This window comes from Durio zibethinus, chromosome 23, assembly GCF_047325235.1.
Source record: "Durio zibethinus cultivar Kanyao isolate XHJ-2024 chromosome 23, ASM4732523v1, whole genome shotgun sequence".
Classification (NCBI taxonomy): domain Eukaryota; kingdom Viridiplantae; phylum Streptophyta; class Magnoliopsida; order Malvales; family Malvaceae; genus Durio; species Durio zibethinus.
This window is the reverse complement of record NC_143184.1, coordinates 7,561,095-7,585,711: the sequence shown is the minus strand read 5'-3', so window position 1 is coordinate 7,585,711 and position 24,617 is coordinate 7,561,095. Positions and strand designations below refer to the sequence as shown.

At 34.3% G+C, this 24,617-nt stretch overlaps 4 protein-coding genes and 1 pseudogene across 9 annotated transcripts; 4 read left to right on the top strand and 1 right to left on the bottom strand.

Annotated features, from left to right (window-relative positions):
- The first annotated feature begins 222 nt into the window (after positions 1 to 222).
- Positions 223 to 1,685, top strand: LOC111313505 (photosystem I reaction center subunit XI, chloroplastic-like; annotated as a pseudogene). Its single transcript, XR_016332867.1, has 2 exons — positions 223 to 747; positions 859 to 1,685. The product of XR_016332867.1 is annotated as a photosystem I reaction center subunit XI, chloroplastic-like (transcript).
- A 173-nt stretch (positions 1,686 to 1,858) lies between these two features.
- Positions 1,859 to 6,061, top strand: LOC111313504 (alpha/beta-Hydrolases superfamily protein). Its single transcript, XM_022914191.2, has 13 exons — positions 1,859 to 2,183; positions 2,267 to 2,321; positions 2,416 to 2,471; positions 2,562 to 2,662; positions 2,905 to 2,974; positions 3,132 to 3,201; positions 3,904 to 3,960; positions 4,081 to 4,148; positions 4,255 to 4,335; positions 4,472 to 4,549; positions 4,738 to 4,893; positions 5,205 to 5,357; positions 5,744 to 6,061. The coding sequence occupies exons 1-13, from the start codon at positions 2,004 to 2,006 to the stop codon at positions 5,825 to 5,827; spliced, it is 1,209 nt and encodes a 402-aa protein (XP_022769926.2). The 5' UTR covers positions 1,859 to 2,003; the 3' UTR covers positions 5,828 to 6,061.
- A 979-nt stretch (positions 6,062 to 7,040) lies between these two features.
- LOC111314455 (GTPase Der (DUF707)) lies at positions 7,041 to 13,248 on the bottom strand. Its single transcript, XM_022915840.2, has 14 exons — positions 12,793 to 13,248; positions 11,676 to 11,798; positions 11,316 to 11,375; positions 11,111 to 11,212; positions 10,211 to 10,291; positions 9,962 to 10,080; positions 9,765 to 9,866; positions 9,299 to 9,415; positions 8,997 to 9,062; positions 8,770 to 8,836; positions 8,345 to 8,398; positions 8,141 to 8,230; positions 7,527 to 7,565; positions 7,041 to 7,446 (listed from the first exon to the last, which is right to left on the bottom strand). The coding sequence occupies exons 1-14, from the start codon at positions 12,814 to 12,816 to the stop codon at positions 7,330 to 7,332; spliced, it is 1,161 nt and encodes a 386-aa protein (XP_022771575.2). The 5' UTR covers positions 12,817 to 13,248; the 3' UTR covers positions 7,041 to 7,329.
- A 268-nt stretch (positions 13,249 to 13,516) lies between these two features.
- LOC111314454 (glutamate receptor 1.2-like) lies at positions 13,517 to 19,988 on the top strand. 5 transcript variants are annotated; one of them, XM_089753232.1, is made up of 8 exons: positions 13,536 to 13,736; positions 13,872 to 13,958; positions 14,339 to 14,532; positions 14,735 to 16,062; positions 16,218 to 16,524; positions 16,625 to 17,007; positions 17,295 to 17,594; positions 19,754 to 19,988. In XM_089753232.1, the coding sequence occupies exons 3-8, from the start codon at positions 14,388 to 14,390 to the stop codon at positions 19,805 to 19,807; spliced, it is 2,517 nt and encodes an 838-aa protein (XP_089609358.1). In that variant the 5' UTR covers positions 13,536 to 13,736; positions 13,872 to 13,958; positions 14,339 to 14,387; the 3' UTR covers positions 19,808 to 19,988. The 5 variants fall into 5 exon arrangements, with proteins under 5 accessions (XP_089609360.1, XP_022771570.2, XP_022771569.2 ...); XM_089753233.1 differs by having other exon boundaries at positions 13,536 to 13,747; XM_022915835.2 differs by having other exon boundaries at positions 13,532 to 13,736; positions 13,872 to 14,532.
- Positions 19,989 to 20,122: 134 nt separating this feature from the next.
- LOC111313503 (glutamate receptor 2.2-like) lies at positions 20,123 to 23,926 on the top strand. Its single transcript, XM_022914190.2, has 2 exons — positions 20,123 to 21,747; positions 22,265 to 23,926. The coding sequence occupies exons 1-2, from the start codon at positions 21,465 to 21,467 to the stop codon at positions 23,608 to 23,610; spliced, it is 1,629 nt and encodes a 542-aa protein (XP_022769925.2). The 5' UTR covers positions 20,123 to 21,464; the 3' UTR covers positions 23,611 to 23,926.
- Positions 23,927 to 24,617: the final 691 nt, after the last annotated feature.

Below are 24,617 nucleotides of genomic sequence, written 5' to 3'. Positions count from 1 at the left end.
ACCTTAAAACAGTTTTACCGTTTTTGTAGAGCAGGCCTAAAGGCCTGGAAATCTAAAAGGGCAGTGAGATCTTCCGTCCAAGCCTGAGAGCCCAGCTTGTATTTGGCAAGCCCGGCCTAATACAAATTCTGATATTTTTGGTTTTATCCAAATTTGAACAAAAAAAAAGAGGGAAAAATAACTGGATTAGATATAGGAAAAACGACTATGAACATTAATTTTTGCATCCAAGCATTATGTTCAAATTAAATGGAAGAGAATAATGAACTCTTAATTTCTATTAACCTCAACTAATTAAAAAATCATCACCAGGATTGGATTATATAACATGTCAGCAATATTTGTTGTTATGGATAAAGGATAGGATTCCACACATTCACCAATCCAATAGCAAATATGCAAAGCTAACATCGCATCCTTCTCGACCACAACTTTCCCAGCAATTGATACTTTTTAGCTACTCATTCAGAAAATCTTTTCTCTCAGTCTATCTTGGCTTGTATTAGCACATATTTCCACTTCCAGTTTGTTTTCTTGGGTCTTCTTTTTTTTTTTTTTTTTAATTAACAAAATCGATCAATGGCTACCACTGCTTCTCCAATGGCAAGTCAGCTCAAAAGCAGCTTTACATCATCTGTTACAAGAGGACTGGTAGTCCCAAGGGGCATTTCTGGAGCCGCATTCAGAGTATCACCTGTCAAGATCAGAACTCCTTGCTTTACTGTCAAAGCTGTTAAAGCAGACAAGGTAAGTGAGCACTTGTAAACCTTCTTCTCATTTGTCAATGGTGTCTAGTCTCCTGATCATGTCAGTGTTAGGTAAGTGAATAAGTTTTATCATTTTCCCTCCACTTTACAGCCACCATATCAAGTAATTTAACCCATCAATGGTGATCCCTTCATTGGAAGCCTTGAGACTCCAATTACATCAAGCCCCTTGGTCGCTTGGTACCTTTCCAACCTCCCAGCCTACAGGACAGCAATGAACCAACTTCTCAGGGGTATTGAGGTGGGTCTGGCCCACGGCTTCCTCCTGGTGGGGCCATTCGTTTAGACTGGCCCTCTGAGGAATACAGCTGTTGCAGGCCAAGCTAGGTCCTTGGCAGCTGCTGGTCTTGTTGTAATCCTCAGCATTTGCTTGACAATGTATGGCGTCGCATCATTCAAGGAAGAAGAGCCCTCAACAGCCCCAACCCTAATCCTGACTGGGAGGAAAAAGGAGCCTTACCAGTTGCAAACGGCGGATGGATGGGCTAAGTTCAGTGGAGGATTCTTCTTTGGTGGAATCTCTGGTGTCATTTGGGCTTATTTCCTTCTCTATGTCCTTGACCTTCCTTACTACTTTAAGTAGATGATATCTTTGTTTTGTTATTCGATCGTTCTTTGTTACTTAATGTAAATCTATAAATATTGGACGATCCTTTGGGAACGAATAACAACTATCAAGTGTCTGTAACTCAATTTTCTTGTTAAAGATCATTTACTGCATGAACAAGTTTCTCTTTCACTGCCATAATCAGCTGCCAAGAAGTCAGAGAGAAGTAAAGGCCATTGCAAAATTGTGGCACTATGAATTTCAATTGATTATTTGCGAAAATCCAACGAATATAAAATCCTCACATTTTTTAGCAAGGGGATTGTCCTTGTAAATTCATTGAATTTTGAGATTTTTAAGATGAAAATCTAGCACATATATAATGGGTACAGAAAGGGTATTTGGAATTGGACGAAGGAATAAAGATCATTAAAGAATATATTCTATTTCCCAAATATTTTTTAATACAAAAAAATCATAATATGATAATAAAAAAATATTTCAGAACTGTTTCCCTTTTAATTTGGGTAAAGAGAAACAAAATATTAGATGTGACAGTATGTAAATGAATAGGAGCCAGTGAATTCCCATCCTTTATGACACAGTCCCGCTTTTTTGTATTGAAGAAGGGCCAACGGTTAACCGTCTCTTTGTTTATCATAATTCTCTATTTCTCTCCCTGAAACATTATGGCAATCCAAGCCAAGCCCCCTACCCTCTTCTGCCATCAGTTTCAATGCTTCCCTTACTCCCCTACTGCTTCTCTATCACTTCTCTTTGGTGGGTCTTTCAAAGCCAGGGCTCGACCTCTCTGTAGAAAGCCTCTCAGAATTAGCTGTAGCAGATCAAACGCAGATGACCCACAAGATGTAAGCTCTCTTTTTGTACTTTTGATACATTACTATTGATTCAAACCAATAATTTTATGTAAAAAGATGTTGGGGTTTTGCAGGATTATCTGATTGATGCCCCTGTTTCAGCTGGCGATGGCTTTTCTTTTAGTGGAGGTACATTCATCTTTCACTACAATTTCCCCTTAAAATGTAATGCATTAGTCAAGAATTTAATGATTGAATGAAAATATGTGTTTATTTTGGACAGGAAAATATTCAGATGAGCCAAACCCGTCTGATGAATGGTTTAAGCAAGGAAAATTCGTGAGTAATACATACCTGTAGATTGCCTGGTTTTAGCTCCTAGACTATGCCTTAAAGGTCTTTGTTTTTTACTTTAATTTGATTTGGTAGGTGAAAGCCTATCCAGTTGGTGGCACTGGTGAGAAAGCTAAAGATCCAATTTTTGGACTAACTATGGGAGCTGGCTCTCAAGCCTCAGGTGATGTTTTCAGGTAACGTGAATACTTTTTTCTATTAGGGTTATCTTCCAGAAATTACTATTACTTCTAAATGTTGTTTTTTTTTTTTTATTAATTCTGATAAGTTTAATATTGGTTTCTTTTTAGTGAGTTTAATTACTGCTTTTTCTTATACTATTTTTGATTTTAGGTTTCCATGGTATGAAAGAAATTGAGGTCTCATCATTTGCAGGTTGAAAACATGCTCTCTATCTCTACATGATTTGATGAAATAGATGGTTTTGCGTGGAAAGTGGAAATGCTGATAATCCTACCGTTATTTTGATTCATGGTTTCCCATCACAGGTTAGTCCCTTTTGGCCTAACACAATATCACAATAATTAGGAATTCTACAATCTTCTTTGTAGCTAGCTTTTTCCTTTCCGTATCGTAATATTTATTGAATAGCAGTTAAAATATGATACTTGGTTTATAAATGTGATAGATTAATTTCGCTCGCAGGCATACTCCTATCGCAAAGTCCTCCCTGTTCTCTCCAAGAATTATCATGCTATAGCTTTTGATTGGCTAGGTAAGATCATATCCATTGTGATTTATCAGGATAGACCAAGTTACTAATACAGTTATAGGTCTTGGGTGACTTGTAAGAAACTATGAAGTCGAGCCTGTGTTCTGCTAGATGATACTATTTAATTACTTCTGTCTCACCATGTGAGTACTTAAAGGTTTGCTGCCTATGTATTTATGGTAAGAGGCGATCCATTTGTTTTGATTTAGCCCAAAAAATTCTCTAAAAGTGCTTGGTTTGGCTTAGAGACATGGCAATTAGTGGATGGAATAGAAAATCATTGCAACTTTGTCTTACAATCTTAAAGGAAAACACATGCTTGCCTTTTTGTTCTTTTTTTTTTTCAAAATTTTTCATCATCATATAGATGACCAAATTTGGGTGCATGTTCTTCATTGAAGCTGCAAATACAATAAACCATGTGCAATATTTCAGCATTGGACGACTTCTGATATCTCAGAGTAGCCATGCATTTCCAATTCCTTAATGCTTTGAAATTTTGATAGAAGATCTGCACTTTGGAAAGTTAGGACTTACAAAATGAAGGACCTGGATAGAACTTCTAGTCTTTCTGAATTTTCTAGGGTTTTGCTTTATTTAAAGATAGATTTCCTTTTAACTCTCAGACTGCATATCATCAATACATTTTTAAATGAATATAACATTCAGCTTGTCTGCCTGCTTCCTACCTCCCTTGTTCAACAGGTTTTGGATTTTCAGATAAGCCTCAACCAAGATATGGGTTTGACTACACATTGGGTGGTAATTAGTTTGTATACCTGGCAATTAAATCTAGTTTCAACAAACTTTATTGACAATATAAAAGCAGAACTGGAAAATAATGCTTATCTGCATCCTCACAATTTTTTTCTTCCCTATCAGAATATGTCTCGGCATTGGAGTCCTTTGTTAACGAAGTTGCTGCCAATAAAGTATCACTTGTTGTCCAGGTATATGTTTTCTTTGAGTATCAGTGGACAAGTAGACATACAGTTAACTTTTAAATTACTTTGTAACATACAACTAAAAGGCTTTTGATCTTTCATGTACTTACAGGGTTATTTTTCACCAGTAGTTGTTAAATACGCCAGCAATCATCAGGAAAAGCTTAATGATCTAATTCTCCTCAATCCTCCTGTATGAACATCCTGAAGCTTTAGCATCAAGTTATCGCTTTTCCTTGTGCTAGTGCTACTAACTATAGATTGGATTATATCCCTATCACCAATTTGGCGTATACATAAAAAATACTTTTTGACGTTGATTGCTGCAGCTAACAGCCAAACATGCCAACCTTCCTTCGACATTATCCATATTCAGCAACTTTTTGTTGGGTGAAATCTTTTCTCAGGTAAGCATGATATATATTGAATTTACTTAAAAATGAGGTGTCTATGCTACAGCAGATTTGTGCTTGCTTGTTCATGTGCTTATGGAATATAGATATCTATCAATTTATTTTCATGGATTATTGTTTAACTCGTCCTAAGAAATACTGTATAGCAAACATTATTAATAGTTTGTTCTTTTGCTGAATAGGATCCTTTGAGGGCCAGCGATAAGGCACTGACAAGCTGTGGCCCTTATGCAATGAAAGAGGATGATGCAATGGTTTATAGAAGACCTTATCTTACATCTGGTTCCTCAGGGTTTGCACTAAATGCAATTAGTAGGGCCATGAAAAAAGAGCTTAAGGTGGATTTAATTTTTGAGTTAGTTCAAGTTCTGTTATAGTCAGATCAAAGAAGTTGCACCTAGCAGTTTCAACTTTGAGCCTCCATGTTCCTTCTTTCTGGAGGAAATCCTCTACTACACTAATATGCTTATCCTACCACTTTACTTGTGGCGGTTCATCTATGTAGCATAATATTTTGTATTAAATCTTCTTCATACATTACTAAGGTGCAATGGCAAAATTATCTTACAATTTTTTCATCATCAAAGGAGGTGACTAGCTGCCAAAAACTCTTCTATTTACCACATTATTCTGGTTTCTTACTTGACAGGCCTATGTGGAAGATATGAGAGTGATTCTTACGGATAAAAATTGGAAAGTTCGAACTACAGTCTGTTGGGGACAGAGGGACCGTTGGCTGAGCTATGATGAAGTAGAAGATTTCTGCAAAAATTCAAACCATAAACTGGTTGAGCTTCCAATGGTACCAACATGCCACATGCATTTACATAATCTCTTGAAACTAACATGTTTGAGGTCTTACCTGCAGAAAACTAAATTCAGATTTCTCCTCTGGAGTATTTAATATGCCGTAAAATATTTCCAGAAACTATGTTAAAGAAACCTGACTATTCTTTGTTTCTAAAACTAAAATAAAAGTAGAGGTCATTTGGTTGTTCCCTGCTTCTTTTTCTGTTTCATTTCCCCATTATGTTTCTTGTACATTTCACTATTACAATAATGCTATAACGAAACGGTTGGCATGGGATCATATAACCTCTACTTTATTGCCTTTTTTTTTTTTTTTTCTCTCAATTGCTAAGATTCTTGTACAGGCAATAGCTGACTTTGTGGGTTTGCTTTCTCCAGACGGGGCATCATGTACAGGAGGATAGTGGTGAAGAACTTGGAGGAATCATTTCTGGAGTTATCAGCCGAAGGATCCTCCCCTGACGCGTAACGATTGTTTTACAGCTATTGATATACTCGAAACATTTATTCCTGCTTCGTCCATGAGAGCAATTTTTGGAGGCTTATGTATATTCAAGCTTGCATTGCAAGGAAGATATGAATGAGCTGTGTTCACATTCTTATGACAAACCAATTATTCATCAGTAGCAGAATCATTAGCATATATACCTACTGTTATTGGCGACCATATATTATATAGGTCCTATTTTTTGCCAAGATCAAGCAAATTAAGATGCTACAGGCTGGAATATCTGGTTGAAATGGTAGGATAATAAATTTACGTTGCTTACTTGCTGGTTACAAGGAAGGTGACGGGCATTGGTTTTATGCCTCTAATTATCTCTCAAATAAGTACTTTTAAATCAAAAGACAAAGTTTGTTTAGAATCCAAAACTTAGTTCAATTGATCTATTGGATATTACTTTCAAAAGTAACATCCAATAGATCTAAGCTCAAAATTCAAATCTCAACATCTAACACCTACAACCCTTATCCCTATGGCTATCTCTTGACTATAATTTCCATTATATAGAAAAATTTTTTTTTTTCTCTCAATGCTACAAAAACTGAGAATATTCAGCAAGCAAAGGAAAAAGATTAATTTGCATCCACGAAACAAACTATATATTAGATAGCAAATTTCAACAAATATAGGAAATTTCTCTTTCCACATTTGAAATACTGAATTGAAGTTTGAATGAAACCTTCAAATACCCATAACCCACTAATCATGTAGTCTTTCCAGCACCAAAGGAGCAAAAAACACCAGCAGCAGCAAGAGGCCTCGCGGCACGTCCAGGCCATCATGAAGAAAGTTCAACTTGTTTTTATAAATGTTAACCGAGGGTAAGCCATCCTTCAAATGGGCGAGGATGATAAGAAAAAGCCAATACAACGAAGAGCAGCTGCAAGATGATCATCCAATGAGACTTAAGCAAGCTATTAGAGATATGGTTTTAGAGGTTTTTATTAATAAATCATGCACACCCAATTACTATACTAATTTTCTAATGTTTCATTATTATTTTAATTAATTATTTAGTAACTTATTCAGTATTATTTAAATAATATTAAATTCTGCTCAACATATAATTTTTTCATGCCTGCCAACTTGACTGTAAATCCTTCATGGTTGGAAAGAATTGGAAATTCAGAATTGTAGGAAAAGTTCGTTTTTTTTTTTTTTTTTCTATAATTGAAAATTGATTTATCCATACAGTTGATTTTCATTTTCCAATGTTCAGTGTAACTGTCAAATAAAAATTGCCTGAGCCAAAAGTTTTGCTACAATTGGAGGCTTTAAAAACATTTTCTGGGTACTACATTACTAATCCAGTGAATCTATAGTATAAGACAAGTATTCAACAGATGTTTTTTCAAGTATTACTCTTGTTTTATTCCTTGTTTTGAAACAGCTCGTGTTAGTGACCCTTTACATGCACGTTCAAGAACCAAATCCTTCCTCTGATCCTCTAATATGAGCATTACTGCTGTTTCTTCATCGATTGTTCATATGGATCAAACCAGCAATTATCTTGCTTTACAGCTCTCTTCCATCTGTTTTTGAAGACCTCTAATTCAATGAAGGATTGCTTTTTAACCTGAGGAGAAGAATTTTACAGACAATGAATTGATGAATGCCAAGAGTTGGTCTGTACATAGCTATAGGGTGAAGGCTTACCTCAGATCTTCCATCAGGCTCACTGGAAGGTGATGGTACCTGCAAATGCAAAGATAATTAAACAATAAATAGGAAAGATAAAGAATTGGATGGTCAACCATAGTTAACTTTTTGTACCCTTCTTACTGAATAGGTCATGAAACTTAATTCAACCCCGGACTCAGGTTGGTCATGGTTTGACTTGAAAATAGATCTGCATTGGGTTAGATCAGGCTAGTTGAAAATGATATTATTGGACTAAGACAATTATCAACCCTAAATTGGTTTTATACAGATTGGGATGCGTCAGGTAGAGAACTACTTCTGCAGTATAATCAATAATCCACATATTCTTGAAGAAGGAAGTTCGCTTTCAGCAATTAAGACTTGGAGTGTGTAATGAATGAGCAGAGCGCAAGTGATTTGAAAAACTCATGGCTGACCTAGTAGTTGTCTCTCTTTGACCCTTTAATACACAATCAAGGTCTAGGGTTCAACCCCTCACCCCCTTGGCCTTGTCCATATGTATACAAAATGAAGAAGCACAAACCAAAAATTAAACATTGAAGCACTTCCAGTTGATTAACCAAATTGAGGAACCATTTTATAGGGTTTTATTTAACAAAGTTTCTTACCTTTTTTTCTGCCAAACCTCCAAGCGTAGGAATAGCATTGTGAACTACATATTCAGCATCCACAATTCCAATTTTTTGGGTTCGATCACCCTGTCAAATAAAGCTTCATAATAAGAAACATGTTGAAAAGACTGTATAAGAACTTTTCTATTTGCTTTTAAAAAGGGGGGAGGGGGAAGGCATGATTGAAGGTATAGAGATTACCTGTGCACAGTAACCAAGCTGAAAGTCCAATCCCCATCCATAAATCAGGTCACTCTGATACAAGGGAAAACCAAGAATGAGACAACAGATATTTTTAATGGCTGAGCTTTATGTAACAATATGGCCATGTTATACGGGCTTTTAAAGAATTAGAACTTTATTCACATTGGACCGGAACCATACCACAGATAATAAGGATCTAAGCTGCATAGCTTCAATTGAACAAGAAATACTCAACCTTACTATTAGGAATTTGAAATAGAAAAACATCCAGACTATCCCAGCTTTATCTGTTATTTGAGCCATTGACATTACTAACAGGGCCATTAAATAATAAAATACTAATAATTGTTTATTGGATTCTTATCTGCTTCTCAATTTTTTCTATTAGTATTACCCTCAACAGTCTAGATTGGATAGCATACCTGAATCATATGCCATGCACAGCGCCAAGATGCTATGGAGAAAACAGGAGCCATCATTTCAACAAACCTGTAATATGCAATGTTCTTTTTCTTTTACTCCATGTGAATAGATAAATAAATTGTAAATTGAGAAACAATTCATGGAAACTTTAACCTAAGGAAAGAGGTATATGTACATTATAGCATTATGAACTATCAACAAAAAGAGACGGGCAAATTTATATTACCCTGTGCAAGGAGGACCTGTGCTGGTTTCATTACACCTTGTCTTACCAATCACCTTGTATGTCCTCCTGTCAAATATGCTCAAGTTAGAAATATGCACAGATATTTACTTTGACTAAAATCAAGGGATAAAAGTGATGACGAGTTTCCAGAAATTCTTGACAACAAAAGATACAAACTAAGTTATTACTAGGGTATGCCACCCAGCTCCATACATTCAATTAACTGATAGTAACTCAAATTTTATCATGAGACCAAATCTTTCCTCATTCCTGAACATAATTTTCTTAAGAAGATACAGAACCTGTGTACTGTTGATTTTTTGTCTCTTGCTGTGATTGGATGATGCAGCTCTGACTTCTCAGGATCAAGCGCTGGCTGTGATATTTCAAGCCCTTCCTTTTTAATTATTGAAAGATACCTGCATTTAAGTAATAAAGGATAGAATCAGTGTTTGAATGGTTATGAAGTAAATCACCACCTTGTCTCCCTTCTACAAGTTTAAAAGATGATAGGTTTGGGAAATAAGTCCTTTTATTTAGTTGGCATTAATTATTGACTAGATTTTTATCATCCTGTGGCTGCAGGCTAGGCCTTGATGAGCCATTTGAGAATCAAACTTCAGTTTCTTACAATTAGATCCATTTTTTTGTGCAGATGATGCAGTAAGACTTTGAACTAATGTATATCTTTTTACAAGCAGGCAAAAGATTGTATCAAATCATTAGTAAGGAAGTCAAATGCGAAAAAGCAAGACTAGCACAACAAACCTTTTAGCACTGAAGTGGTCGACTTCAAGGTCTTCATCCCACAGGAAGATATAGGAATACTCTGAAATGATATCTGGATGTAAGAAGCGCTTTGCAAACCACCTAATTCGTGAGAGCGCATTAAACAATGCCAAGTTGTTTGGAACTGAATAGACATGTATAAAGATGTTTAAAATCTAGAGCTAATGACCATTTACCACTTCGTTTGATTGACAGCAGACACATGTATAACACGGTCATTCCACTCTAAGTCCTTCCACTGGTCCACAATGCCATCGTAATGGAAAAGCATCACAACAAAATCACTTTCTGGAAACTGCAACATGGAATAAATGGAGGAAAAAATAGAAGTACAAAATAAATCTAACTTCAATAATGCAAGAAAAGAAAGAAATTTGATGTAAATTTAAAATAATCACATAAAACATAAAGTGGGGTCCTTTCACCTTTTTGACAATTTTGTTGACACTTTCTTTTTGCTTTATTCCAACTGCAATGGCTAATAAGTTCATTGACAACTTTGGTTTCTGAACAAAGTCAAGCAAAACAGATTAAACAAATAGCTATATGCCAAATGTCCATTATAAAATCAAATCCACATGTTGGAACTAACAAAATACAAATGTAAGACTGAACAGCAGTATTCTGATGCAGGATGTAAATTGAGAAAGAAAAGGGAGCAATATGTTTCTCCTTATTGCTTTAAACTACTATAGAAACTGCACTTATGGTCAAATTTAACAACAGTATATATTTGAAAAAGAAAAAGGTAAATACAAACATAGGCTTAGCCACAAGTGTTGAAGAGTATACAGTATCCAGATAGCACTACAGAGTTTAAGAGCTTAACACAGCTTGATCAGAAAACCATGTCCAATCAATATCCTCAATTTTTTGCCATTGGTAGTGATATGACAGTTGGCAAATGTTGCCTCTAGTAAAATTAAAAGGCATGAGAGATTACAGAACAAAAGAAACAGAGGGTGAAGTTGCAAACCAAAGTGGATACAAATGGAGGTCGGTGTTTAGTCAGATAGGGTGGTTTAATTGTGGTGACATAGGGATAAAAATGAAGCAGACTGACACATAAGGATCATCTCAGCAGATAAAATGCTTGACTGAACGGGACAAATGCAAATCTAAATGCCACTAACCAGATTAAACTGTAGTCAAATATGAAATAAGAAAAAGAATATGATCCTTAGTCAATTCCATCTTGCAAAAGGAACAGTACTTGCGCAGCCATAATGATTTAGAAGACAAACTGAACAACTGGAAAATTTGTAATGCACTAGGGAACGGCAAGGATCATTGATGCCACTGATATTAGCAACAAAACTGCTTACGTTCTTATTCTGTAGGCCCCATAATGGCCGCATTTCCAAGTCAGATGTCTTGGAAATAATTCCTCTAGGTAATGCCTCACTTCCATAAGCCCTGCACTGGGTCTAAGCACAAGTGATATAGAGAAAGGGAATAGTTAGGAGAACGTAGGAGTTTCATGTAAACGTATAGAACATACATAACATAACATATAATAAACAAACAAACCTCACACATCTTAGGTCTTGTATGCTGCAAAACCATAACTGATCCCCATCCTAAAATTCTCTGCAGAAAGAAGGCCCCAAATCACACATTATTTACTTCATTATGGGGAACATAATACAATTCCATTTACATGAAAGGGTTGGTATGGAGTGTTTGATTCCTTATGTTAATAAATTGGATTAAAACACTTCTTACACTTATGTAGCATGCATGATTTGCAAAAGGAAAAATAAATATATGCAAATGACAAATAGGAATAGAAGTAACTTCTGATGTCAGAAAAGTCGAGTAAATCCCCACTTCTTTTTCAGGTTTCAGCTAGTTTTCAACTTTGTGCAAACAGGAATTAGACATATATACCTCTTTATAGTCTGTGATTATAAATGCGCTTCCTATGAAGAAGGCTGCAGAAAGCAAAAGAATCATGGGGAGGAACCGATGAGTAAATAATCTCTGTCTTTTAGGTTCCACTTTTGGAGATATCTGAAAACAAGAGGAAGCAAAGAAGATAAGACATGACAAGGTGCACAATAATTTCCAAGTCTGCAATTATATTTACTGTTGGAAGCAGCAATCCAAAATGAGATACACAGAATATTGTCTTCCCTGACAGTAATCCAGCCAAACCAAAAGGAAAAATTTCTTTCATGCAATTGCCCTAAGTTTTTCCTGATTTTGATGCATTCAGACTATTTGGTGTATCCACTTACCATATGAAACTTTTGATTGACTGGATAATTCAGTTTCAACTCTAATGCATGGTATAACTCAAAACTAATAAGCTGCCATGTTTTTGTTTGACTGGAAACTCATTTCTCAAAAACACTTTACTGGGCATTGCAGAAAGCAATATAATCTTTCCTCCCAGCATTTCTAAAGTAAGTCATGCTCGCAGTATGACTTGGCATTTCTAAACCAAAATGGGCAAGGCCCTGTGCAATCATCTTTAAGAACACAACAACAATAAAGTTAATTACTTGGCATTTCATGCTTCGGAGCAGTGCCCCAGTGGTACAGCTGCTGCAGTTTAATCAAGATGTTATTTTTATTTTTATTAAAAATAATCATCATACCCTGATCCAACTCATTCACATGATCCAATCCTTAACCAAATCAAAGCATGGAACGGTTGGCTTCATTTCTAAATCCGTAAAATTTTTTCCTTTTAACTTTTAAAGTCAGGACCAAATAAACTGGATCAATCATATGCAACTTGTGATCGATCATAACATAAACAGTCAGCTAACAACTCCTATTCAACACTTCCATTCAAAAAGAGAACCAAAACAGAATCAAACCCAAAAATGAATACTCTCAACATCATTTCCAAAGCCAAAGTGCAAAACCCAAGAATATTTTTCCATGATTACTTAGAAAAAAAAATTATCAACTCCAAGAATCCCAGCAAACAAAATAATAACCTTTCCTAAAACGAACATGGGCAGAAAAATAAAGAGAGAGAGAGAGAGAAGCTTACAGAAGTTGACATTCTCTTCTTCATCTTGATCTTCCATTCAATGGGATTGTACTGTTGTTTTATGTAGGGGAAAAGCAGTGCAGAGGTGAAGAGAGCTTTTAAAGTTACTTAGGAAGGCAAAATGTGTTTTTTTTTTAAAAAAAATTTATTAAGTTTTTAATTTAAAAAAAACACACACACACATTGCAAATACACACAGCATTTCCCATGGCGACGAGTCCTTGATGCTTTCTTTGAGGGAAGAGTGTGGAAAAAAAACAAGTAATAAACTGTAATAATTAATTTTTTTAGCATAATAACAAATGTTTGGATATTTTGTTTAAATACACATGGGTACTTTGAACTTAAATGAAAATCGTAAACATTTTTAATCCATGATTTTAATTTGTTATTTTTTTATTTAAAAAAAAAGACAAAATCTTATTATAAAGAGAAGAAAAAATATTCGAAATCAAATCTTTATATTATTGTTAAAAAATTGATTGAGCATTAATAAAAAAAACCCTATTATACGTCTCCATGATTTAGTTGGTTTGACTTTTTTGTGAGTGCTAAGATGCAAAGATCAATTATTGATATTTGATACCAAGTCCTTTAATTTTCCTTTAATGTTTGTGCAAAGTGTCACAAGTCCTTTCCATTGGTTTAAAAAGCAAATCAAAACTTCCAGAAGTTGGTCCCACGATTAGCACCCAAAGCAACGCATTGGGCACACGGCAGAAGGCAGCTTCTAACGTTATTTTCATGGAGCCTTAGCTACTCCCTCTTGCAAACTTAAAAACCATGTCAAAAAATGCTACAGTTTCAACTTTATTGAAGCAAAATGCGGAATTGTAGATATGGAAGCTTTTGCTGAAAACTACCAATTCAGCCCATGAGCGTCGAGCTTCCAACCAGACCGGAGAGCGCTTTGACACGAGTTAACTTTTCAAATTTATGGGGAAGTATGTTGAAAGTAAACTCTTGACAATTCTAAACTCTTTTGTCTTTGAATTATATACTTCTTGCAGTCTATACCAGAGCTTCTATATATTTTTTTTCAAATTGCATGGAGTGGGCATTAATTTGTGTGAGAACAGGGGAGGAATGGAATCGAAATATTTGGAGGAACTTGTTTCCTTTGACAATTCAAAGAGTTGACTGTTCGGGAAATTCTCTCTCTTCAGGTAGATTAATTACACGGTTTCTTTCCACCAAGCCAATTCAACTTTTATGGCCCCGCCCCCATTAATTACTTCCATTGCTTCTTGAAAGTTCGTGTTCTATTTAATACAATATATTTTGTTTTTAAAGAGTTTAATCTGTGTATATATTTCAATTTTATATGTTTGAAAAAAAAAACAAAAAAAACTAATATCCCTCATCCTCAAGTCAATCTCATATGTTCTACACCACATATATGGAGGATGGAATGGAATGAACTGCTAACTAAAAGTTTCAGAAAATTGCTTTATAGCCCAATGGATTTAACAAAAAAGATGGGCACCTTCGCTTTAATTACTATCTTCTTTAGCCTTCTACAACCATCGTTATCCAATCTTAACAGCATCAATTCTACTACGATAGAAAGGATTCATGTCGGGGTGATTCTTGATATGAAATCCTGGGTGGGAAAAGTTGTTGATAGCTGCATTTCCATGGCTATATCTGATTTTTACAGTCTAAATAGTCGCTATGAGACAAGACTAATTCTGCACACCAGAGATTCTGAGGGTGATCCGTTGCTTGTTCTATCCCAAGGTATGTTTTTGCCTTTCCTCATGAAAATTTCTCTATAAATGCCATACTATTTTCTGATATGAGTTATGACAGGGTCCTCAAATATACACTTTTTTCTCCTTTCATTAAACTATTTTCTATCCTGAAAATGAAAGAGTGGAAATTGATGACAGACTGATTTTTTTTTTCCTTTTTGGTGACATCGACACATATTCAAGTTCAGCCTTGGTTCTCTTGGAAAATGTCAAATTGCAGGCCATTATTATTGCAGAAAATTCAGATGGAGTGAAGATTTTAGCAGAGTTGGGATCCAGAGCAAAAATTCCAATTATTTCTCTCTTCACAGCTGGGCCACCCCTGTCGTTTTCTGAGTATCCTTATTTAATTAAAATTGGTCAAGATGAATCCTCTCAAGCCAAAGGCATTGTTACCATTGTTGAAGCTTTCAGTTGGAAAAATATAATCCTCATTTATGAAGATAATGATTCTGCAAGAGGAATCCTTTGTAAAGTGATCACTTCCCTTGAAGGGACTGACGTTCGTCTTGCCCAGCATATTGCAATTTTAGCATCAACCACTGATGAAGAAATCATTGAGCAGCTCAAGAAGCTCATGAGTTTGCAGACAACTATATATGTGGTGCACATGTCACCCTCTCTTGCATCTCGCCTTTTCTTAAATGCCAAACAGCTTGGAATGATAAGTCAAGGGTGTGCTTGGATTACAACTGATATGATTATGAATTTCTTGCATTCAATAGAACCATCAGTCATTGAGTCAATGCAAGGGGTGGTGGGTTTCAGACCTTACATTCCAGCATCAAAGGCGCTTCACAAATTCACTTTAAGATGGAGGAGCAAAAATTTTGTTGAAACTCAAAATTTACAGGAAATGGAACTAAATATCTATGGTATATGGACCTATGATATGGTTTGGGCTCTGGCAACAGCAGCAGAGAGGGTAAAGACTGGGCATCCTGATATCATACACCAAGACACCAGATGGAATATGAACTTCACCGCCATCCTTTCCTCACAAAGTGGTTCGGTATTTATTAATGAGATACTACAGAGTAGATTCAAGGGTATGAGTGGTGGCTTTCAACTTACTAATGGCAGACTGGTCCCAAAGGAATTTGAAATAGTAAATGTATTCAAGGGAGAAAGAATAGTTGGTTACTGGGCTCCAGAAAATGGAATTACCCCAATAACGAAGCAAGACAACCGCGATGAGTTAAATTCGACATCATCTAGTAAACTTGAAACTGTTATTTGGCCAGGAGGAAGGAAGAGCATTCCAAAAGGTTGGTCTCTATATGGTAAGAGGTTGAGGATTGGGGTTCCGATCAACAATGGATTCAGCGAATTGATTAATGTGATTGTTGATCCCCAAACAAATGAAACAACTGTAAGTGGCTTCTGTTCAGAGGTGTTTAAGGCAGCCATTGAAACCTTAGATTATGAAGTAAACTATGAGTTTATCCCATTTGTAAATGCCAGGGGACAAATGGCTGGATCTTACAATGATCTTATCCGTCGGGTTTATCTCAAGGTAAGAATGCCTTTCTAGAAAATAGCAGGTTGCAGACTAGACTTTGTAGTTATGAGACGGAGAAATTAACCTTTTTTTTTTTTTTTCCTCAAATTCTAATATATTGTAATTGCAGTGTGTGATTTACATATTCTTTCTTGTGTTCAATGGAGTAGAATTATGATGCTGTTGTGGGAGATACAACAATCACAGCCAGCAGATTTTCATATGTTGATTTTACATTGCCATACACTGACTTGGGCATTGGAATGGTAGCGCCAAAAGCCAGCAAAAACGATATGTGGATTTTCCTGAAGCCTCTTTCCGGAGATCTGTGGATAACAACAGCTGCTTTCTTTATTTTCACTGGCTTTGTAGTTTGGCTTATTGAACGACCCATCAATGATGAATTCCAAGGCTCACCATTGAAGCAAGTTGGAATGATCTTTTGGTACTCCTTCTCAACTCTTGTATATGCCCATAGTAAGTACTCTATATTCAACCCGAAGCATACATTAATTACAATCAACCCTGTCCTGAGCTACGCTAACCGTAATTTTCCTACTATAATTTGAAAGTGCAGAAGAGAATCTCTTGAGCAACTTGTCAAAGTTTGTAGTGATAATATGGGTGTTTGTTGTGTTTATATTAACCTCAAGCTACACGGCAACTTTGGCTTCCATGCTAACAGTTCAACGAATTCAATTGATCTCAAGAGAGGATTATGTAGGTTATCATTCCGGTTCTTTGTTCCCAAGGGCAATTAGCAACTTAAATTTTGAAAATCCCAGGCTAAAGCCATACCATTCTCCAGAAGAATATGCCAATGCTTTAAGAAGGGGAAGTAAGAATGGTGGTGTGTCAGGCATTATCGATGAAATACCGTACATTAAAGTATTCCTTGCCAAGTACTCTGCTGATTACACCATGATCAAATCCAATTCTACATCAGGCGGTTTTGGCTTTGTAAGAATCCTTTCGAAAGCCCTGATCTAGTCTAAAAAATTAATCTACTTACTAAAAAAAGCCATTCATTCACATGATTTCTTTTTTTTTTTTAGCAAAGACGCCTATGCTTGGGAACAGGGGAAGGGTAAACGGGCGTTGTGATTTAAAAATCAGACCTACTCCTGTCAATTTTTAAAAATGATTGCATGAACTTATTGCACTAAATTACGGATTCATTCTCACGTGTCTTTGATATTTCTTTAATTTGCAGCAATGGGTGTTGATTGTCTTATGTCAACTTGTAGGTTTTCCCTAAAGGTTCACCCATGGTCCAAGACATATCAAGTGCAATTGTGAAGTTAAGAGAGGAAGGAAAGCTGCAGATGATGGAAAATGCATGGTTTAACAGTGAGTCAAGCTCTTCAAACCAGGACTCTATAAGTAATCCCAGCAGTCTAAACCTTGATAGCTTTGGGGGTTTGTTTCTTGTAACTGGGATCTCTTCAACTTCAGCTCTACTGATATGGCTATATCAAAAACGTCAATCCATGACAATCAGCAACTTCAAATTCTACCTAAACAGTGGCTTAGAGTCTGCAAAGAGGGTACTTCAATTAATCTTTAAAAAAAGAAATTTTATGACACAAAACTAAATTTTTTATCAGTATGCTATTAATTACAAATTGCTAGTTTTTCTACTCTTTATGCTGTGTTTGTAAGCCCTGAAATTTAATGATGGTAGGGACGTGATTGCATTCAATATAATTTTTTTTTTATTTTTCAAATTTATTGTTTGTTTTTATACGTAAAACCACTTTTTAATTACTTGTTTATAAGTGTCTTAAAATGATAAATTTTTTTGTAATGTTATATATGCATGCTTATTTTGCTTGAATTATGATTATATAGAATATGTACCTAAATTTTGAATTGTCATTAATTTATTAATTTTGGGCATAAAGCCCTAAACTCAACAAAAAGTAAGATTATTTATTGTTGAGTAAAGATTTATTTATATTAATGTAAATTTTATATTTTTAATTTTTAGATCAAAATTAAATTTATAATTAATTTTAATTAAAATAATATTTTTAACCTTAATTATTTTGAATAACAAACTAATCATGTAACTTTTTTTTCTTTTAAAGCACCTTTTTTTTTTTCAAAACATCCACGTATAGATTAGTGACTGAGAAAATTCTAATTTTTCTAAACATATTTAAGGCGAAATTTGGTAAATTCAGTTGAAATAATCTGTAAGTACTTCTAGTTTGGTAAATTCTAATATTTTTATAAAGATATTTAACTAAGAAATTTGGTAAATTGATTTGAAAAAAAAAAAAAAACGAAACTCAAAGTTTTATCGTCAAAGGGGGCGTTTTCCTATACACGTTTTGATGAAAACGACATCTGTCGGTACACACGATGATGGATATTTTCTTTGTCAGTAGTCACCAATTAAATTGTTTAAATTTCTAAAATTTTCGAAAAATAAGCCTCCTTAGTCTTCGGTTATGCGTGTTTTGACTTGAAATCACATAAATAGTTTGAATATCAGGGTAGTCTCATTACATAGAATCAATTTATATGAAAATAAAATTTTGGAATTTTTGATTTAATTCATTTGATTCATTTAATTATTTTTAAAAAATAATATAAAATAAATTTGAGATTAAAATGATTTTAAAACTTGTAATTCCTATCATTATTTTTGAAATTATGATTTTTTTGTAAAAAAAGGAAAATTTTTATTCTTAAAAAATAAAAAAAATCATTAATTTTGTGGTTTCAAACTTTAATGGCATAAAATGTTGAGTTTATATTTAATGTTTTATCAATATATAAATTTTATATATTATTAATTAATTAGATTATATCATTTTATTAATAAAGTAAAAAGATAATATTAGTTCATTAATGAGTAAATTTTTAAAAAATATTAATTCTTATATCTATTTTAAAAAGTAATATTTGCTCATTAATGTAATGTTATCATCTAATTTATAAAATAATATATAAAATATATACATTAATAGGACAAAGCATGCATGACATTTTTTAGGTGAAGTTTGTAAAATTTTTTTTAAAAAATAATTTAATAAAAACTTTAATAAAAAATTTCAAATTGATAGATTGAATAGAGAGTTTAATGTGAAGATTAATAGTATATAAAAAAAATATTTAAAATATTATTTATAATTTAAATTTGATCAATATTTATTCAACAGTAAAATTTATATTAACATAGTAAAAATGTTTATTTAAAAATATATATAAATATTTATTAAATTTTTTAAAATTTTTTTACGTATTTAATCTATGTAATGAAATATTTTAATTTTTATTTAATCTTTTGTAATGGAGAACTTCACCTAAAAAGCTTTATTTATGTCTTTCCCATACTAACAACATATCAAAATATAAATTCCAAAAATCATATCTTGTACATGAATTACTTCCTCATTTTTTTTCCACTTAACGGGGAAGACTGAAACATTTGAATACAGAAACAATTTACCACTGAGACAAATTAAGATGGGCCGCCAATAACGTATAAGAGGGGGGGATGTTATTCAGATTTAGTATTTGCATAGAGGAAAACAATATTTTCTGGCAAACAAAAGACAACTTGCTATACAAAATATACAAACAAGGAAACAGCATTTGGTCACATGAAGATGAAGAAAAAGAATCAAATCTTGCTCTTATTTGCAGCCTACTTTAGCCTTATCAGTAAACTATGTAACCAAGCTGAATTGAGCAGGAACCAAAATGGTGTTGGCCTGCTGGACGAGTTTCATGTTGGAGTTATCCTTGATATGGGAACAAGGGAGGGGAGGACTATCCACAGCTGCGTTTCCATGGCGATTTTCGATTTTTATAGCTTACATTCGGACTATCAAGTGAGGATAGTTCTCCACATGAAAGACTCCAAAGGGGACCCTCTGCTTGCTTTATCTGCCGGCAAGCTTTTCTTATATTCTTTTGCTTTCTGCTAATTCCAACCTTTTCATTTCCTTTTTCACCCATTATTACGAATTAATTCCTTTCCTCAGGGAAATATATATATTTTTTTCACAAAAATTCATAATCTAGTATATAAAGGAATTATGATAAGTTTCATACACAAATTGGTAAAAGATAATTATGTCGGTCATGAATCATCAACATTATAAATTCGAAAATATTTAGTAACTTATATGTAATTACTGGAATTAAGCCCACATATTAGAGTTTCTTTTCAAAGAATTAACAGCAAAGAGTTGGTTGGGCATTGCCTTACCCTTTTGAAAAAGACGCCTTTTCTTCTTATGCCAATCAAATATCTTCATGATCAGGCATCTGAGAAGACAATATTGTATATCACATATGGCTCATCTTAAATATAATTTATGTCTGTTATGGTTGTATTATGGTTTTAACTTTTTGATATCTTACGGTCTAAACTAATGAAATCTAAAAAAAAAAATAAATTTTTTTTATTATATATTTTTTTAATATTTTAACTAATAAATAATTATATTTTATTCTCGCAAGTGAAGCTGCCAGCTTGAAACCTAATTAATAATAATAAAAAATCCCCTTATACCTCTCCATGATTTAGTTGTTTCGACTGTTTTGTGAGTAGTAAGATGCTAAGATCAATTATTGATATTTGATACCTAGGCCTTTAATTTTACTTTAATGATCGTGCAAAGTGTCACAAGTTCTTTTCATTGCTTTAAAGAGCAAATCAAAACTTCAATAGATTGGCCCCGCGATTAGCACCCAAAGCAACACATTGGCCACATTGCGGACGGTAGCTTCTAACGTTATTTTGATGGAGCCTTAGCCACTCCGTCTTGCAAACTTAAAAGCCATGTAAAAAATGCTACAGTTTCTACTTTATTGAAGCAAAATGAAGCATTTACTGAAAGCTACCAAGTCTGACCATGAGCGTCGAGCTTCCAACAAGACCGGAGAGCGCTTTGACAGAAGCTAACTTTTCTAATTTATGGGGATGTATGTTGAAAGTAAACTCTTGAGAATTCTAAACTCTTTTGTCTTTGAATTATTTACTTCTTGCAGTCTATACCAGAGTTTCTCTGTCTTTTTTTCTTTTTTTCAAATTGCATGGAGTAGGCATTTATTTGTGTGAGAACAGGGGAGGAATGGAATCGAAATATTTGGAGGAACTTGTTTCCTGTGACAATTCAAAGAGCTGAATGTTCAAGAAATTCTCTCTGTTCAGATAGATTAATACGGGTTTCTTTCCACCCAGCCAAGTCAAATTTTATGGCCCCGCCCCGATTAATTACTTCCAATTGTTAAAAGTTTCAAGTCTACCTATATGGATCAGGCTTTATCGTTTTTGCATACCGGAAAAGTCTCTCGGCCTCAAGTCAATCTCATATATATTCTCCAACACATATATAGAGGATGGAATGAAGTACTTGCTGCTAACTAAAAGTTTCAGAAAATAGCTTTTTAGCTAAATGGATTTAACAGGAAAGAAGTGCTCCTTCGTTTTAATTACTACATTCTTTAGCCTTCTACATCCATCGTTATCCAATCTCAACAGCATCAATGCTACTACTACGATAGAAAGGATTCATGTCGGGGTGATTCTTGATATGCAATCCTGGGTGGGAAAAATTGTTGATAGCTGCATTTCCATGGCTATATCTGATTTTTACAGTCTAAATAGTCTCTATGAGACAAGACTAGTTCTGCACACCAGAGATTCTGAGGGTGATCCGTTGCTTGTTCTATCCCAAGGTATGTTTTTGCCTTTCCTAATGAAAAATTTTCTATAAATGCCATATTATTTTCTGTTATGGCAGGGTAAGGGAAATACTTAGATGGAAGTTTTTAAACGAAGTTCGTAAAATTTTCAATTAAAAATGATTAAATAATAATTAAAATTAAAAATTAAAATCGATAAATTAAAAAATCTTATTATACAGATCAAGTATAAAAAATTTAGTAAATTTTGATATATATTTTGATATATACACTTTTAATAAAAATCGTTAAATAAGTATCAATTAAATTTGAATTTTTATAAATTATTGATTTTTACATTAAACGCTATTTGAAATTTTTATTAAAGTTTTTATTAAATAATTTAACAAATTTCACTTAAAAGAACTTCGTGTAAGTTTTCTTCCCTCAAATATACACTTTTTTCTCCTTTCGTTAAACCATTTCCTATCCTGAAAATGAACGAGTGGAAATTGATGACACACTGATTTTTTTCCCTTTTTTGGTGGCATCTACGCATATTCAAGTGCAGCCTTGGTTCTCTTGGAAAATGTCAAATTGCAGGCCATTATTATTGCAGAAAATTTAGATGGAGTGAAGATTTTAGCAGAGATAGGATCCAGAGCGAAAATTCCAATTATTTCTCTCTTTGCAGCTGGGCCACCCCTGTCGTTTTCTGAGTATCCTTATTTAATTAAAATTTGTCAAGATGAATCCTCTCAAGCCAAAGGCATTGTTACCATTTTTGAAGCTTTCAGTTGGAAAAATATAATCCTCATTTATGAAGATAATGATTCTGCAAGAGGAATCCTTTGTAAAGTGATCACATCCCTTGAAGGAACCGATGTTCGTCTTGCCCAGCATATTGCAATTTTAGCATCAACTACCGATGAAGAAATCATTGAGCAGCTCAAGAAGCTCATGAGTTTGCAGACAACTATATATGTGGTGCACATGTCACCCTCTCTTGCATCTCGCCTTTTCTTAAATGCCAAACAGCTTGGAATGATAAGCCAAGGGTATGCTTGGATTACAACTGATATGATTATGGATTTCTTGCATTCAATGGAACCATCAGTCATTGAGTCAATGCAAGGGGTGGTGGGTTTCAAGCCTTATATTCCAGCATCAAAGGCGCTTCACAAATTCACTTTAAGATGGAGGAGCAAAAATTTTGTTGAAACTCAAAATTTACAGGAAATGGAACTAAATATCTATGGTATATGGAACTATGATATGGTTTGGGCTCTGGCAACAGCAGCAGAGAGGGTAAAGACTGGGCATGCTGATATCATACACCAAGAAACCAGATTGAATATGAACTTCACTGCCATCCTTTCCTCACAAAGTGGTTCGGTATTTATTAATGAGATACTACAGAGTAGATTCAAGGGTATGAGTGGTGGCTTTCAACTTACTAATGGCAGACTGGTCCCAAAGGAATTTGAGATAGTAAATGTATTCAAGGGAGAAAGAATAGTTGGTTACTGGACTCCAGAAAATGGAATTACCCCAATAACGAAGCAAGACAACCGCGATGAGTTAAATTCGACATCATCTAGTAAACTTGAAACTGTTATTTGGCCGGAAGGAAGGAAGAGCAATTTTAAAGGTTGGTCTTTATATGGTAAGAGGTTGAGGATTGGGGTTCCGATGAACGATGAATTCAGCGAATTAATTAATGTGATTGTTGATCCCCAAACAAATGAAACAACTGTAAGTGATTTCTGTTCAGAGGTGTTTAAGGCAGCCATTGAAACCTTAGATTATGAAGTAAACTATGAGTTTATCCCATTTGTAAATGCTAGGGGACAAATGGTTGGATCTTACAATGATCTTATCCGTCAGGTTTGTCTCAAGGTAAGAATGCCTTTCTAGAAAATAGCAGGTTGCACACTAGACTTTGTAGTTATGAGACGGAGAAATTAACCTTTTTTTTTTTTTCAAATTCTAATATATTGTAATTGCAGTGTGTGATTTACATATTCTTTATTGTGATCAATGGAGTAGAATTATGATGCTGTTGTGGGAGATACAACAATCATTGCCAGCAGATTTTCATATGTTGATTTCACATTGCCATACACTGACATGGGCATTAGAATGGTAGCGCCAAAAGCCAGCAAAAACAATATGTGGATTTTCCTGAAGCCTCTTTCTGGAGATCTGTGGCTAATATAATATTGCGTTATAAACAAATCAATAAATATGATAAACAAATTAATATTAAACTTATAAATAAAATCATACTTCATGTCTGGTAGTGGGGGTTGGGTTCCCTACTTGACTTACAACGGAAGCTTGTCCTAGGTGGATGATGCTATTCGATTGGCCTACAGGCATGCTATGCTGCATTGTTGCCAATATAGCCTCTAAAGTAGTGAGTCTTTACTATTGCTTATTGAGGCGTTGCTCATGGTTATCAAGTTGTTGCTGTTGTTGCTGTTGTTGCTCAATGATTGCTTTATATTGTGCATTTATCATTCGAGGGGTTTTATGTTGATTATTAAAAAACTTTGATGGCAACATAAATTTACCAACCCTACGAATTTGATCAGGCCTTTCTTTAGCTCCTAATGCTAAGAAAATGGATCTTCACTATACTGGATTGCCAGTTCACTAGATTTAACTTTGACATCATAATTATCTTGAAAGACAATAATAAGATGGCCTGTAATAACAAATCTATATAAGCTACTATAGAGTTATGCAAACAACCATAATGTCAATCATACATGATTTAATAAGCAATTATATATATAATCTTTTTATCCAATTTTTTGATTGCTTCATCTGTAAAAGATCCATCATTCCGCAGATGTGCTTGTTTCCAAACATCCCATCTAAAAACTTTGGTGCTAGAGCTCGTTGATTCCTAATAAATT

Bases quoted from the DNA above. Each gene is read 5' to 3' on its own strand.
- LOC111314454 (XM_022915835.2), top strand. From the start codon at position 14,199: ATGGAATGGAATGAACTGCTAACTAAAAGTTTCAGAAAATTGCTTTAT. The intron at 17,008-17,294 runs GTAAGAATCCTT...GTCAACTTGTAG, and splicing joins CATCAGGCGGTTTTGGCTTT to GTTTTCCCTAAAGGTTCACC. The intron at 17,595-19,753 runs GTACTTCAATTA...TGAATTGAGCAG, and splicing joins GCTTAGAGTCTGCAAAGAGG to GAACCAAAATGGTGTTGGCC.
- LOC111314455 (XM_022915840.2), bottom strand. From the start codon at position 12,816: ATGAAGAAGAGAATGTCAACTTCT. The intron at 11,799-12,792 runs GTAAGCTTCTCT...TCTTGTTTTCAG, and splicing joins AGAAGAGAATGTCAACTTCT to ATATCTCCAAAAGTGGAACC. The intron at 7,447-7,526 runs GTAAGCCTTCAC...TCTTCTCCTCAG, and splicing joins AGCCTGATGGAAGATCTGAG to GTTAAAAAGCAATCCTTCAT.
- LOC111313504 (XM_022914191.2), top strand. From the start codon at position 2,004: ATGGCAATCCAAGCCAAGCCCCCTACCCTCTTCTGCCATCAGTTTCAA. The intron at 2,184-2,266 runs GTAAGCTCTCTT...GGGGTTTTGCAG, and splicing joins ACGCAGATGACCCACAAGAT to GATTATCTGATTGATGCCCC. The intron at 2,322-2,415 runs GTACATTCATCT...TATTTTGGACAG, and splicing joins TGGCTTTTCTTTTAGTGGAG to GAAAATATTCAGATGAGCCA.
- LOC111313503 (XM_022914190.2), top strand. From the start codon at position 21,465: ATGGATTTAACAGGAAAGAAGTGCTCCTTCGTTTTAATTACTACATTC. The intron at 21,748-22,264 runs GTATGTTTTTGC...ATTCAAGTGCAG, and splicing joins GTTGCTTGTTCTATCCCAAG to CCTTGGTTCTCTTGGAAAAT.